The sequence below is a fragment of the Oncorhynchus kisutch genome, linkage group LG18, assembly GCF_002021735.2.
Source record: "Oncorhynchus kisutch isolate 150728-3 linkage group LG18, Okis_V2, whole genome shotgun sequence".
Taxonomy (NCBI): Eukaryota; Metazoa; Chordata; class Actinopteri; order Salmoniformes; family Salmonidae; genus Oncorhynchus; species Oncorhynchus kisutch.
Genome location: NC_034191.2, coordinates 62,376,615 through 62,392,265, shown reverse-complemented (window position 1 = coordinate 62,392,265; position 15,651 = coordinate 62,376,615). Strand labels below are relative to the sequence as shown.

The 15,651-nt window shown below is 42.9% G+C and overlaps 2 protein-coding genes across 2 annotated transcripts in view; one reads left to right on the top strand and one right to left on the bottom strand.

The window, feature by feature from the left end:
* tecrl2a (trans-2,3-enoyl-CoA reductase-like 2a) overlaps positions 1-11,310 on the top strand; it is a 12,832-nt gene extending 1,522 nt beyond the window's left edge. Inside the window, exons 2-12 of the mRNA XM_020508542.2 lie at positions 3,703-3,753; positions 4,568-4,619; positions 4,918-4,962; positions 7,916-8,019; positions 8,177-8,292; positions 8,492-8,597; positions 9,055-9,127; positions 9,294-9,337; positions 9,445-9,594; positions 9,983-10,028; positions 10,200-11,310. Of these exons, the coding sequence (XP_020364131.1) occupies positions 3,703-3,753; positions 4,568-4,619; positions 4,918-4,962; positions 7,916-8,019; positions 8,177-8,292; positions 8,492-8,597; positions 9,055-9,127; positions 9,294-9,337; positions 9,445-9,594; positions 9,983-10,028; positions 10,200-10,327 (915 nt within the window). The 3' untranslated portion in view covers positions 10,328-11,310. The remainder of the gene's footprint in view (positions 1-3,702; positions 3,754-4,567; positions 4,620-4,917; positions 4,963-7,915; positions 8,020-8,176; positions 8,293-8,491; positions 8,598-9,054; positions 9,128-9,293; positions 9,338-9,444; positions 9,595-9,982; positions 10,029-10,199) is intronic.
* A 59-nt stretch (positions 11,311-11,369) lies between these two features.
* abca4a (ATP-binding cassette, sub-family A (ABC1), member 4a) overlaps positions 11,370-15,651 on the bottom strand; it is a 49,471-nt gene continuing 45,189 nt past the window's right edge. The window contains 6 exon segments of the mRNA XM_020508581.2: positions 11,370-12,641; positions 13,279-13,528; positions 13,752-13,948; positions 14,076-14,210; positions 14,523-14,664; positions 14,855-14,961. Coding sequence (XP_020364170.2) covers positions 12,519-12,641; positions 13,279-13,528; positions 13,752-13,948; positions 14,076-14,210; positions 14,523-14,664; positions 14,855-14,961 — 954 coding nt within the window. The 3' untranslated portion in view covers positions 11,370-12,518.

The window sequence follows — 15,651 nt, the reverse complement described above, 5'->3', positions numbered from 1 at the left end:
TTTGAGGGTAATTGTTTGGTTATTAACTGTATCTACTGTAAATATGTATTGATATTTTTTCTTCATTTACGCGGTGCAGCGGAACATCGGAAGAACTGTAATTATATTATATATTTGGTTAACAATGCCAATAGGCAATTTGACACACATCTTTTTTAAGTAAATGAAGGAATTCATTCATTCATTCATTACTCCCAGTGTTTTCGCTAGAACACTAAAACATCTTTAGCAAAAACACCAGCTCCAGCACCTTCAAGTATCCGTCTCGTTAGATAATTATTAAGTAAAGACCACAATGGTGAAAGGCAACCCCAAGACAGCAGACTAGCATTAGTGAATTTATACTTTGCTTATGTCATGTAAGTGTTGTGCTGATAGGTTAATATTAGCAGTAGCTATGCTAATATTTCCTGATGCCTTTTTTGTTTCATTTACTTCAATGCATCTATTTTATTTACTTATTTTAGTTTAGGGATTATTGTTTGGTTAAACATATCTACTGATATTATGTATTAATATTTGTTCTTTCTTTATATGGTGCAGCGGAACATCGGAAGGATCACTGTAATGTATATTGCATTTGTTTAACAATAGCTACGTTTCCATCTATTTCTTGAAACATTTTCAAATACTCGCACAAGAAAATGTGTACATTTTAACGGTAGCATTGTGTTTTCGATCAAACTGGCTTGTTCCATCAAAACCTGTGTGTAATAACGTAGTGCGGATAAAAAGCACTTTGTCATATAACTTTTCATTTGCCGAATAAAAAACAGAAGTTCTTGGTTTTCCATCCCATTTGTCCCAATGTTTTGGCACAAAAAAAGTAATGCAATAAACAGCTAAATATGTGCCAAAACCATTTAATGTGCCCACTCTGGTCTTGGCACATGCTCTCTACCCACTGGGGACAGACGTAAATTCAACGTCTATTCATCGTTGGTTCAACGTCATTTCATTGAAACAACTTTGATTCAACCAGTGTGTGCCCAGTTGGGAGCTAAAAGCTCCGGGTAGCCTACATGATGACATTATGGTTAAGAGTCAGATCATATTTAGTTGTCAATTCTCAGCCAAGCACCAGTCATTATGTCACTAGCATATTAAGAAATCAATATTTACTGGAAAGTGCATCAAGATCATCAACATGCACTTTCACCACCCTGTGACGTTCGTTATAACCTATTTCCTCTGTAGCCTAATAAACTGCATGCTTTTCCAACTAGTAATAGGAGGACCACACAACAAGGCATCACGTGACTGCAAATCTACCGTGACATGAGAGTTATTTTTTCAATAATTATGCAAACAATTGTTTCCACTGCCATTTATCGAAAGATTTAACCAACAAAAAATTGTCCACCCGTCAAATGTATTTTGTTTTATCAATATTTAGGAAGTTCAATGACAATTTGCTGTTTCCATCAGACCGGTCGCAAGTTATTTTTACGATAGGTACTTCACGTGCATAAAAATATTTGCATGGAAACATGGTTAATGCGCCAATAGACGATTTGACACAGAACTATATTAGGCTACCTGACCTGGGGGTCAGGTAAGAGCGTAGGCCAGCAACTAACAGGTCACCGGTTCAAATCCTTTGAGCTGAATAGATTAAACATCTGTTGATGTGTCCTTGAACAAAGCACTTAACCCTAGTTGCTCTGGATAAGAGTGTCTGTAAATGACTAAAATGTAAATTCCTTCATCAGTCCCGGTGTTTTAGCTAGAACCCTAAAGCATCTTTAGCTAAAACACTAGCTCCAGCACTCAGAGACATCAGTGGATCTGTCAGCCATTACTTAGAGTGTGTTGCTGGGAAGGCCTTGTCCATCACTCATCATTACTAGTGTATTTACAGCAGCTGGAGTGGAGGCTAGGGCAGATTTAAGGCAGGCTGTCAATAGGGAGAGCACAGAAATCAACTGCTCCTGATTGAAAAAAGAGCTGATTTACAACAACAGTCATTGTCTGGCCAGGGGAGGGGCCTGACAGCTTTTAAAGAGAGAATAGACATCTCAATCATTTAGTATCTCTGCGTGAGCGGCCTGGAGTAGGCAATGCAAAGTGAATACACCTATGTGCCACGCCATTTACTGTTGCCTTCAATTTAATTGTCATTCCCTTATGGTCAGTTATGACATGGTTTTACATTACAACTATTCTGTGTAGGTTGTAGATCAGCAATTACAGGACTTTTACATTTACCGGCTTCTCTTTCTCGCAGCTCTCTGGTTTGACACTAGCACGACTTTAGCACGTGCGCACTCTATCCCTCTCTCTCACTCTAGCACGTGCGCACTCTCTCTCACTCTAGCACGTGCACACTCTCTCCCTCTCTCTCACTCTAGCATGTGCGCACTCTGTCTCTCTCTCGAGCTCTTTCGCTCTCTCTCGAGCTCTCTCTCTCCGTCCTCCATCGGCAGAGCCTTGTGTCCCCCTGAGAGGAGAGAGACATCTATGATAATTGGATTGACAAGGGCACCACGACACTGAGTACAAAGTGTTTTACACGACACCACGCTGATGACACCCCTGACACTCCTCGCACACCATTAGCAGGACAAACAAACACCCCTGTAATGCAGTTATGATAACTCTCTGATGCAATTGTACATCATAACATCAAAACATTACATCACAGGCAAGCAGGGGTGAGGATGTAATCGACTCTTTGTCCATCCTTGGTGGACCTCTCGCTCTCTCCACCCCTCCCCCCGCTCACTCTTTCTCTCTCCCCCTCTCTCTGTTCATTTCTTTAGCTGTGCATTCAGCAAATCTTTAGGTATCCATTAGAGGGTTATTACACTATCCAGTAAAAGAGCAATTCAGATACGACAGCTCTGCTGAGCTCCACACTATGGATGGAGCACCGAGTGCTTTCAGGGCAGATTGCAGTTGCCTGCCGACGGGCCTCTCTGTGCATATACGGTAGATCACCACCTGACAAAGGCTAATTTAGATTAAAAAGATCTGCTTCCACTGCAACCTCCGCCAGACCCGACGCATCCTTCTTGACTTGGACCAGTTCGTAAAGTCACCCATCTTAAAACGGAAGGATTCTCTTTTCGACCTACACGTTTGGTTTGTGAAGGTCATGTCATAATATAGGTGGCCATGCTGTGACTGAAGGGTGCTCCTGGGTGAGATTATCAATATTGTCTTGAGTGGAGCTATCTGGTGGTGTCAGGGGACAGTTGGTAAGATGTTGACTCAAAGGCAGTTTGACTGGATGAAGAATTAGATGCAAGGTGTCCTCTCAACTTCAATTTGGATAAATCGAGCCTGAAAACGTGATCTCCGTGGCTTTCCATGACAATGGTGAAGGTATGATTGAATACCCACGCTAAGAGAGACAGAAGCCTGGCATAGGCTGTGTATTTACTTGAAGAAGCCACTAAGAAAGCTGCGTTGAACCTTCTTCTTCACCTTTTTCTTTGTCTTCGTTTTCTGCTTCTTGAGAGTGAGGCTGACTAAGGTCAGGGTGTTACTTCTGGGAAGTGTTGATGAGTCAGCGGAGAGAGGTCTCGATGCTATCAACAGATTATCACACTGACACCTCCTGATTTACTGACAATTATACTGAACTTGTTGATGTGCCAGTCCTCCTGTAGGTATTGTGTAATGTCCAGAAGTTGTACATGCTGCTTACTAGCTACTGTATACTGTTTGATGTCACACACTGGGTTTTCTCTCCCACAGGTGGAGGTTCTGGATGGCAGGACCAGGCAACAGCTTTGTTTTCTAGATAAGGTAGGTTTTTTATTATTATTATTTTTTATTTCACCTTTATTTAACCAGGTAGGCTAGTTGAGAACAAGTTCTCATTTGCAACTGTGACCTGGCCAAGATAAAGCATAGCAGTGTGAACAGACAACACAGAGTTACACATGGAGTAAACAATTAACAAGTCAATAACACAGTAGAGAAAAAAAGAGTTTATATACATTGTGTGCAAAAGGCATGAGGAGGTAGGTGGATAATTACAATTTTGCAGATTAACACTGGAGTGATAAATGATCAGATGGTCATGTACAGGTAGAGATATTGGTGTGCAAAAAAGCAGAAAGGTAAATAAATATAAACAGTATGGGGATGAGGTAGGTAAAATTGGGTGGACTATTTACCGATAGACTATGTACAGCTGCAGCGATCGGTTAGCTGCTCAGATAGCAGATGTTTGGTGAGGGAGATAAAAGTCTCCAACTTCAGCGATTTTTGCAATTCGTTCCAGTCACAGGCAGCAGAGAACTGGAACGAAAGGCGGCCAAATGAGGTGTTGGCTTTAGGGATGATCAGTGAGATACACCTGCTGGAGCGTGTGCTACGGATGGGTGTTGCCATCGTGACCAGTGAACTGAGATAAGGCGGAGCTTTACCTAGCATGGACTTGTAGATGACCTGGAGCCAGTCCTGACAAAACATTCAGGACATTCAGAAGTCTATAACAAGTGCATGAATTACAGTACAAATGGCAGGAGCTTGAACATCTAGCTTATCATGGAAGCATTTTAATATGTTGGTGTTACTTATACTCATATCACTGATATTTGGTCTCTATTTCCAGGTGGAGCCCCATGCTACAATAGGAGAAATCAAGAGTCTTTTTCACAAGTCATGTATGTGTTTGTTGACTTATAATCTAGTCTAGAATTTATATATTCCATGTGTGTAGCCAGACTGACTAGATGCTATGTCTATTGAGCCTGGAACTGTCAGAGGCAATGAGAACACTACAGCTGAAGTCTACTCCATTCTGATTACTTACTACTAGGCCTGCAGTCAAATTAAACTGTGTGTGTGTGTGTGTGTGTGTGTGTGTGTGTGTGTGTGTGTGTGTGTGTGTGTGTGTGTGTGTGTGTGTGTGTGTGTGTGTGTGTGTGTGTGTGTTTGCGCATGTGTGTGTGTGTGTCTCAGATCAACAGTTGTATCCAGCCAGACAGGACCTCAAGCTCGACCCCAGTAAGTGAATACTGTATGTGCTTAGATTACTAGTACTATCAATCTAAACTACAGCACAGTGTTGAGTTACTCAGTTTTACATCCGCATTTGTTTTGAAAGATTTCATTGAATTGGATATTTAATACAATACAATCTACAAAGTTAAAAGCTGAAACAAAAGCTAAACATCTAATAAAGGATTTGGGCTCCTGAGTGGCACAGCGGTCTAAGGCACTGCATCTCAGTGCAAGAGTGTTACTATAGTACCTGGTTCAAATCCAGGCTGTCTCACATCTGGCTATGATTGGGAGTCCCATAGGGTGGTGCACAATTGGCTGGAGTAGGCTGTCATTGTAAATTAGAATTTGATCTTAACTGACTTGCCTAGTTAAATAAAAGTAAAATAAAAAATTCCCTGATGTCCACATGAGATCATTAGGTTGTAAACAAGCATGTACACTCTCAATATACAGTGGCAAGAAAAAGTATGTGAACCCTTTGGAATTACATAAAATTGTATCTTCATCTAAGTCACAACAATAGACAAACCCAGTATGCTTAAACTAATAATATGTAAATTATTGTATTTTCTTTTCTATATTGAATACATAATTTAAACATACACAGTGTAGGTTGGAAAAAGTATGTTAACTCCTAGACTAATGACTTCTCCAAAAGCTAATTGGAGTCAGGAGTCAGCTAACCTGCAGTCCAATCAATGAGACGAGATTGGAGATGTTGGTTAGAGCTGCCCTGCCCCATAAAAAACACTCACAAAATTTGAGTTAGCTACTCATTTTAAATTTCAGCACTGTTGCTACTCTCCCTAGGAGTGGCCGTCCTGCAAAGTTGACTGGACGAGCACAGCGCAGAATGCTCAATAAGGTTAAGAAGAATCCTAGACTCTGTTGACGAGTCGACAATATGTCAAACACTAAACAAGAACGGTGTTCATGGGAGGACACCACGAAAAAAGCCACTGCTGTCCAAATAAAACATTGCTGCACGTCTGAAGACGGCTGGCAAGGAAGCGTGAGAGGCAGCCCCAAAAACATTTTTTGGGGGGGGTGGCACACAGGGAGTGTGGCAGAGTCAGGTAGTAGACCTGAGCCAACTCCCCGTGCTTACCGTGGCGAGCTTGGGACTGGTCAGGCCCCGTGCTATGGGGTAATATTAATGGTGTCGAGGCGGAGCGTTCACAGGCCAGTGTGCTCGGTGCCAGCGTCCCGCATTTGCCGGGTGGAAGCTGGCATACAGCCAGAACGGGTGGGGCCAGCTCGGTGCTCGAGACCGCCAGTGCGTCTCCACGGCCCAGTGTATCCGGTGCCTCGGCCAAGGAAGAGGCCTCCTGTATGTCTCCCCAGCCTGGTGAGTCCTGTGCCTGCTCCCAGAGCCAGGTCCCCTGTATGTCTCCCCAGCCTGGTGAGCCCGGAGCTGCCAGAGTCGCCCTCCAGCCCGGAGCTGCCAGAGTCGCCCTCCTGTCCGGGGCCCACTGCGAGGGTCCCCAGTCCAGGGTCGGCGGCGAGGGAGCGGGGTCCACGTCCCGCACCAGAGCCGCCACCGCGGATAGGTGCCCACCCAGACCCTCCCCTATAGGTTCAGGTTTTGTGGCCGGAGTCCGCACCTTTGGGGGGGGGTGTACTGTCACGCCCTGACCTTAGAGATCCTGTTTATGTCTCTATTTTGGTTTGGTCAGGGTATGAGTTGGAGTGGGCATTTTATGTTTTGTGTTCTATGTTTTCTATTTCTTTGTGTTTGGCCGGGTATAGTTCTCAATCAGGGACAGCTGTCTATCGTTTTCTCTGATTGGGAACCATACTTAGGCGCCCTTTTTTCCCACCTGTGTTTGTGGGAGGTTGACTCTGTTTAGAGCACTTTGCTTTTGAGCTTCACGGTTTGTTTTTGTAGTGTTTAGTGTTTTGTTTGGCATCATTTTGATTTAAAATAAAGAAAATGTATGCTCACCAAGCTGCACCTTGGTCCTCTCCTTTGAACAACCGTGACATCTATGGTGGAGGGAGCATCATGGTTCGGGACTGCTTTGCTGCCTCAGGGCCTGGAAGAATGAATTCACAAATGTATCAAGACATTTTGCAGGAGATTGTAAGGCTATCTGTCCGTCCAATTGAAGCTCAACAGAAGTTAGGTGATGCAACAGGACAATAACCCAAAATAGAGAAGTAAATCAACAACAGAATGGCTTGAACAGAAGACAAAACGCTTTCTGGAGTGGCCCAGTCAGTCCTGACCTCAACCCGATTGAGATGCTGTGGCATGACCTCAAGAGAGCGGTTCACACCAGACATCCCAAGAATATTGTGGAACTGAAACAGTATTGTAAAGAGGAATGGTCCAAAGTGCCTCCTGACCGTTGTGCAGGTCCGATCTGCAACTACAGAAAACGTTTGGTTGAGGTTATTGCTGCCAAAGGAGAGTCAACTTGTTATTAAATCCAAGGGTTCACATACTTTTTCCAAACTGCACTGAATGTTCACACGGTGTGTTCAATAAAGACATGTTATTAGTGTTATTAGTTTAAGCAGACTGTGTTTGTCTATTGTTGTGACTTAGATACAATTTTATGACCAATTTATGCAGAAATCCAGGTAACTCTAAAGGGTTCACATACTTTTTCTTCCCACTGTAGCTTATTACTGAAGAGCAAAGGTCTACCGTTATACAATCTCATTTAGCAGAAAACACTGTAGCTAAATGGGTCAATATCTGCCCTGTTGAGCTTACACTAAAATTACATTCAATTATTCTTCCATGTAACAGGTTAGGAGTAAGGTCACCTAGCTGAGCTTGTAGGACAAGAGAACATGAACAATGACTTGGTTCTAATAGAGAAATATTCTTAGAATCCAATACATTTTACATGGCAAATGAGGTCCTTGCTCTGTGAGAAAAGGAGCAGAACAACCAATCTCTGCAGTTTATTTTCACAAGGTCTTGTTTATAATGTTTTTTCAGAAGGAAAATCGCTGAGGGATGACGATGTATTACAAAACCTACCAGTTGGGACCACAGCAACCATATATTTTAAGGACCTGGGTCCACAGGTCGGGTGGACAATGGTAAGAGGCTGTGACATACTAAAGATTCAAACTGCAGTCCCCCATCAAACTCTTATTAACTTTGATATTTGACATGAGCCTCGTCTTTCAAGTCTCATGTTGATTTGACGTGTGTAATGACATCTTGGACATCTTAACCCTTTTCTTCTGTTGGCAGGTGTTTTTAGCAGAGTACCTTGGTCCTCTGTTTATCTACCTCCTGTTCTATTTCCGCGCTCCGTACATCTACTCACACCAGGATGTGTTCACCTCCAGCCCCTACTCAGTGGTCACGTAAGTCAGTCACTAACACTCCCAGTAATATACTGATCAGTTTTAGCTAACATCCACATCCAACACTTGTCTGTCTTTCTCTTTCTTTGCCTCCATCCCCCATCCCCCTCTCTTATCCTTACCTTTCTCTCTCTCTCCACCTGACGATCTTCCTTCCTATCTTCTCTTTGTCTTTCTCTCTTTCTCTTCTCTCCTTCAGACTAGCCTGTGCCTGTCACACCTGCCACTACATCAAGAGGTTGATAGAGGCTATCTTTGTGCACCGGTTCTCCCATGGTACCATGCCTCTCAGGACTATAGTCAGGGTATGGACCAAATACTCCAGAACACTGTTTCACTTTGACTTGAGCTACTTTACTTTAAGGCCATGCATTTTATAGTACTACTATCATACTTTACAGTGCTCCTTTACATTAGGGTCATGTACTTTACAGTACTACTATCATACTTTACAGTGCTCCTTTACATTAGAGGCATGTATTTTTACAGTACTACTATCATACTTTACAGTGTTCCTTTACATTTGGGTCATGTACTTTACAGTACATTGTCATTAACCACTACTGCTCCTTAAATTCTCAATACAAAACATACAGTGATGTTCTGTCATTGTCCTATCAAAGGCTTCTTATACACTGCAACAGTATAATTCTCTCATAGACATGCCATTGAAATACTTCACAATAATAACATATGACTTTAATTGGAAACACTGCCAATCTGACAGTATCTTTACTGGTGTTTTCCCTCTCTTTCTGTCAGAACTGTGTATATTACTGGGCCTTCTCAGCATGGTTAGCCTTCTACATCAACCATCCACTGTATACACCACCATGTAAGTCCTCTATCATTCAATTACCACTCAATGCCTCCACTCAATGCCACTCAAGACAGGAGACCCTCCTGTACTCCATAAATAGGTACACCACATCACAATAATAGGAATTATTGTGGGCTCACCAAAACATCTAAACTAACCACTGGCTTATATCTCTCCACAGCGTATGGGGATATGCAAGTGAACTATGCACTGGCCATATTTGTGGTATGTATTGCTGACAGACACCCAATGAGGTCATAAACATGAGACATCATTATTACAGATGACTTGGACGTGTGTGAACCCGATATGTGTTTGTGTTTTGACTGCAGCTCTGTGAGTTAGGGAATTTCTCCATTCACGTGGCCCTGAATAACCTCAAGGCAGAAGGTGGGCCCAAGTGCAGAAGGTTCCCTCACCCGACGAAGAACCCATTTACATGGCTGTTCTTCTTCGTGTCCTGCCCCAATTATACCTACGAGGTAAGGCTGAAGGATATGTTTTATTTAACTAGGCAAGTCAGTTAAGAACAAATTCTTATTTACAATGACGGCCTAGCCCTATGCAAGGATAGACTATGCCAAACCTGGACGATGCTGGGAAGATTGTGCGCCGCCCTATGGGACTCCCAATCACAGCCGGTTGTGATACAGCCTGGTATCAAACCAGGGTCTGTAGTGACGTCTCTAGCACTGAGATGCAGTGCCTTAGACCGCTGCGCCACTTGGGAGCCCTATGACAATGTGTTCTGACTATATAGCAGAGGTTTATGGAATGCTCAATGTTTGCTAGTCGGGAAGAGTCACACACGTCTGTTAATAATATGGAATATCAATGGAGTAACAAAATATCTGTATTTCTTATATTTAGGTAGGAGCCTGGGCGAGTTTCTCTGTCATGACCCAGTGTCTACCAGGTCAGTTGATTCATATCATATTTTAAAATTTTTCTTGTTTTCTAGTATCTAATTAATATGTTGGCCATTTTACTCACCCAGGCATTTAATATACACAACTCGTTTGTGTGTTGCACTTTGTTGCCACTAAGGTACAATACACGCTCTATTATTTTTTCCATCTCTCCACAGTGGCCTTGTTCACCTTCTTAGCTTTCATCCAGATGACCATCTGGGCCAAAGGGAAGCATAAAACCTACTCCAGGGAATTTAAGGACTACCCTCACCTGCGCATGCCAATCATCCCGCTCCTCCTCTGACCACGCTACAAAGGTTTACCATTCGGACTGGAGCATTGGGGTCTTCAGCCTGCTTGAAAGGTTGTGATCATTAGTGGGTTACTGTGTTTCTCACAAAGCAAGAAGACCCACTGCTCCTTCATCTATCGCCATGGCAATGGTCTGTTATCTTTTCAACAACCACCTATGCAAGGATAGACTATGCCATTGTCTTAGAAAGAGGAGGAAACCAACCGTGTTGAAGATTCATAGACATGGAGTACTGTTGACGTGTGGATGAGCTTTTAATGAATATATAATAGTGAATTGACAGAAAGGAATGTCTCATCTCAACAATACTGTTGATGAACTGCTAATGATAATTTCTGCATTGATAATGTTTAGTTCAATCATTGAAACACAGCCATATTAATGGGTTATTGGTATTAGTCCTGTTACTGATCATGTACAGTGCAGCTACTGAATGTTCCGACAATTGTTGGCATTCTTAGTCTACAGAGTGGCAATCATCTGAAAACTATGAAGTTATGAATATATGATTGAAGTTCTATATAATCTACCATATTATTTGTTAACAAGTTATTGTCATTTCCTAGAGAAAACTTGTGTAACTTGATATCATATACCCGCTAAGGAAGTCTTTATTATGACTGAAGTGTAACGGGGCTATTTTCAGTAGGGAAAGCTGAGTTCTACAACCACGAGATGGAACACAGAACTAGGAGATGTCTAAGTTTGCAAGCTGATTATTTCCCCCTCTACAATGAAGCTGTACGTGTTTGAATGTAACGAACAACCTGATGCTTTTACCTTTGTCAGACAGTTGAGGATAATTCAGTCATGTATTACTTTATATATCGTTCAAGATAACTACGATCTGTCAAATTCTCAGGTGTTACTAGATGCAACAGGTACTGTTTACATACTGTACAAATGATAGCCAAACTCGTTTTGTATACAAAGTGTAAATATCAAATAAATCATTTCGATCATTTCAAAGATAAGTCTTCTATCGTGTCAATGTATGTAAAAGGAGAGTCATGCATATTTCACAAAGAATCAATCAGTGTTTACAGAAAATATTTATTGGAAATTATTATTATTGCAGAGACAATTTATATATATATATATATATTTTGTTGTAAAAATAATCTATGATTTGCAAACTAATCATTTATCTGCCATTTACATAGAACTTAAAAATTGCATACACACAAGGAAGCGCAATGTTTGAACAGAACATATAGGCTTACAAAATCAGATCATCATTTCAATATGAATTCAATAACAGCAAATGTATTTTTACAGTCAAATTCTATATTGCACTAGTAGATTTTCATTTATCAAAAAACAAAGGCCAAACAAAACGGATCATCTTCCTTGGCAGTATACGAGCATATGAAGCGGATACAGGCTTTGTTTTTGGTAACAGTTCAATGTTACAATTTTCTTGCAGAAATGTAGCGCTGCAACTGCTGGGAATACGTTTCTTCTTTCAATCAGTCTCTCACCAGTCACCAGTAGTGTCACCAACTAGTCTCTCACCAGTCACCAGTAGTGTCACCAACTATCTCTCACCAGTCACCAGTAGTGTCACCATCTAGTCTCTCACCAGTCACCAGTAGTGTCACCAACTAGTCTCTCACCAGTCACCAGTAGTGTCACCAACTAGTCTCTCACCAGTCACCAGTAGTGTCACCAACTAGTCTCTCACCAGTCACCCGTAGTGTCACCAACTAGTCTCTCACCAGTCACCAGTAGTGTCACCAACTAGTCTCTCACCAGTCACCAGTAGTGTCACCAACTAGTCTCTCACCAGTCACCAGTAGTGTCACCAACTAGTCTCTCACCAGTCACCAGTAGTGTCACCAACTAGTCTCTCACCAGTCACCAGTAGTGTCACCAACTAGTCTCTCACCAGTCATCAGTAGTGTCACCAACTAGTCAACATTCTTCACTATCCTCCACGTTCCTCTAGGAGCGTTCAATTCCCCAGACAACTATTCCTGTCTGAGTTTCTGGTGTGTGTGTGTGTGTGTGTGTGTGTGTGTGTGTGTGTGTGTGTGTGTGTGTGTGTGTGTGTGTGTGTGTGTGTGTGTGTGTGTGTGTGTGTGTGTGTATGTGTGTGTGCATGTGTGTGGGTGTGGGTGTGTGCGAGTGTTTAAGCACAAACGCGCATGTGTGTGTGTCTGTGCGTGTGGGGAGGGACGGTTCATTTCCCCAGACAACTTAGGGGTGTGACCTTGATTTCTTTTCTCCGTGCCCCAGCGGCCCTTGGGTGCAGCACCATGCCGTCGTCCTCTCCTGACTGCTGCTTGGCAAAGTTCACAAACACCTGGTGAGAGGAGAGAGATACACCAGGCAATAAACACAGTCAAGAACCAAAATGGACGCTTATTAACCTTGGATAAAAATGAGAAAAGAACACGATACCTGGGGGGATACACATACCAAAGAATAAACATCTTACATTCACAGAATTTCACAGAATGAAGAACCAAAAAGTCAGCCTATTATCCTTTGAAGTCCTGCAAGACGGCATGAGGAAAAATGACACTGGATAGAAGATGGCTGACGTGTAAGAATGTGGGTGACGCAGGAGTCTATTTAACACATGGCCACACAACTTGAGAAACGGTGTCAGAATACGATGGTTTCAATTCCATCTATATTTACTTTTCTTATCAATAGATGCAACTATTGAGAGGTACTGTATTTGTTACATCAAATACTAACAATGGAGGGTGCAAGTATTGGTATTTTGGTTGTTGTTGTTTTTACCCCTAAGTCCAGAGATTTCTTAGGTGTTTCTTACTAAACTTCAATCAATATAGAACACACAATATATTTCCTGGCTACTGTCCATTCATCTCTGTTTAGTAATTATCTCATGAGCCATTCTCAAAGTCTCTGTCTCGCTAGCTAGACCTTCAATAATAAAGTTGAGAGAGAAAGACTAGCTGAGTGTTTACCTGATCTAGTGTCGTCTGGGAGACGGTGTAGTCCTCTATATTGAGGCGGTCCTTGTTGGCCAGGACCAGCTGGAAGATCCTAGCCAGGGAGGAAGAGGCGATTTCATACTGCAGAGTGTTGTAGTGCTTCTCCCTCTGGACACAGCCAGGGAAGGTGCTCTCCATGAAGGCCTCGGCTGGGTTCAGGTCTGGGGGACAACCTGGTGTGGAGGCCTGGATCTTCATCGTGACCACGTAACCATCACCAAACCTACAAAACACACAGTCCAATACAATCCAGGGCTGGTTAGACTCATAGTAGATAATTGGGTACAGATGAAGAAGGTACATGAATTACAGCAGGGAAATTGTATTTTCTTTTAAGAGTTTATACTGTAATATTAAGGCAGTAGCGTTAACGTTGTCAGTATCAGATCTACACACTAAACTCTTCGGTAGTAACTATATCTGAAGTAAATAGAGACAGAACCTACTTGTATTTGAGGTGCTGGATGGTACCAAGACACTGGAAGGTGCCATTGACCATAATAGCCAGACGGGTACACAGAGCCTCACACTCCTCCATACTGTGTGAGGTGAGGACCACTGCTCGGCCATCTTGGATTACACTCATTATGGAGTTCCACAGGAAACGACGTGAGTGGGGGTCCATGCCTGTCGTGGGCTCGTCCTGGATAGTAACACACATAGAAACATCTTCAGATACACACTAGCAAGCAGGATACAGAACCATTTCTGATTTCCCCTTAACCCCCTAACTGAAGGCCCATGGGTGACTCCAGTAATGGTAAGCTCACCAGCAGGACCAGAGGAGGACAGCCGATCATGGCAATGGCTGTGGATAGTTTTCTCTTGTTGCCGCCGCTGTAGGTCCCGGCTGTGTGGCCAGCATAGTCAGCCAGACCCAGCTTCTGAATTGCCCAGTCTGCCACCTGAGGCAGCAGAAGGACACATTATTGCCACCTCTGCCTGGCTAAATAAATAAATAAATAAATAAATAATAATACAATAATAATTTATTTGGTTTTGCATATCCCAACTCTCCCTGAGACAACTTCGGAGAGTGAGGTCATGGCCAGGGTCAATAAAGGGTAGATAAACAAATGGGTTTGTGAAATACATTAACACACTGAGGTGGATATAGCTATTCATTTGAGTTCAAAAACGTTCATTGTTCTAATCATGACCCTAACCCTAGCCTCTAAACTCAGAACCTAACCCCTGACCTATGACCACAGCCTCACCCTGCTGATCTCGGACTCAGGCACCCCTCTGAGGCGGGCATACAGATGGAGGTGCTCTCTGCCAGTCAGCAGATCATCTATGGCATCAAACTGGGGGCAGTAGCCCATGTTCTGGTGCACGTCCAGGATATTGGTAAGGATGCTGCAGGGACAGGGAAGAAAGGTACGATTACAGGTGAAAAGCATAGGGCTGTGCTCTGGTGTGCCACAGGACTCTGTTTTAGGTCCACTGTTATTTACTAATGATATCAACAGCATCGGTAAAAACATTGATCATGCCAACTGTGATTGAGGAAGCATATGGCAATATGGCAATGCCCCATGCCCTGTACCTGTGACCAGTGACAGAGGCTTCTCCTGAGCTGACATCAGTGTCTCCGGTCAGCATTTTAAAGGTGGTGGTCTTCCCTGCTCCGTTCACACCCAGGAGCCCAAAGCACTGGGGAGAGAAGAAGGGGAGAAAAGGATGATGAGAAAATATTTTATCACTGGGTCTCTACACGTCACCTTCCCGTGCTGTATAGCTGTGGTACTAAACTCAGAAAAAAAAGAAATGTCCCCTTTTCAGGATGCTGTCTTTCAAAGATAATTTGTTAAAATCCAAATAACTTCACAGATCTTCATTGTAAAGGGTTTAAACACTGTTTCCCATGCTTGTTCAATGAACCATAAACAATTAATGAACATGCACCTGTGGAACGGTCGTTAAGACACTAACAACTTCTAGAAGGTAGGCAATTAAGGTCACAGTTATCAAAACTTAGGACACTAAAGAGGCCTTTCTACCGACTCTGACAAACACCAAAGGAAAGATGCCCAGGGTCCCTGCTTATCTGCGTGAATTTGCCTTAGGCATGCTGCAAGGAGGCACGAGGACTGCAGATGTGGCCAGGGCAAAGAATTGCAATGTCCGTACTGTGAGACATCTAAGACAGCGCTAAAGGGAGACAGAATGGACAGCTAATTGTCCTCACAGTGGCTGACCACGTGTAACAACACCTGCACAGGATCGGTACATCCGAACATCAGGGAAGATATCCTCCTCCCTCATGTGGTACCTTTCCTGAAGGTTCATCCTGACATGACCCTCCAGCATGACAATGCCACCAGCCATACTGCTAGTTCTGTG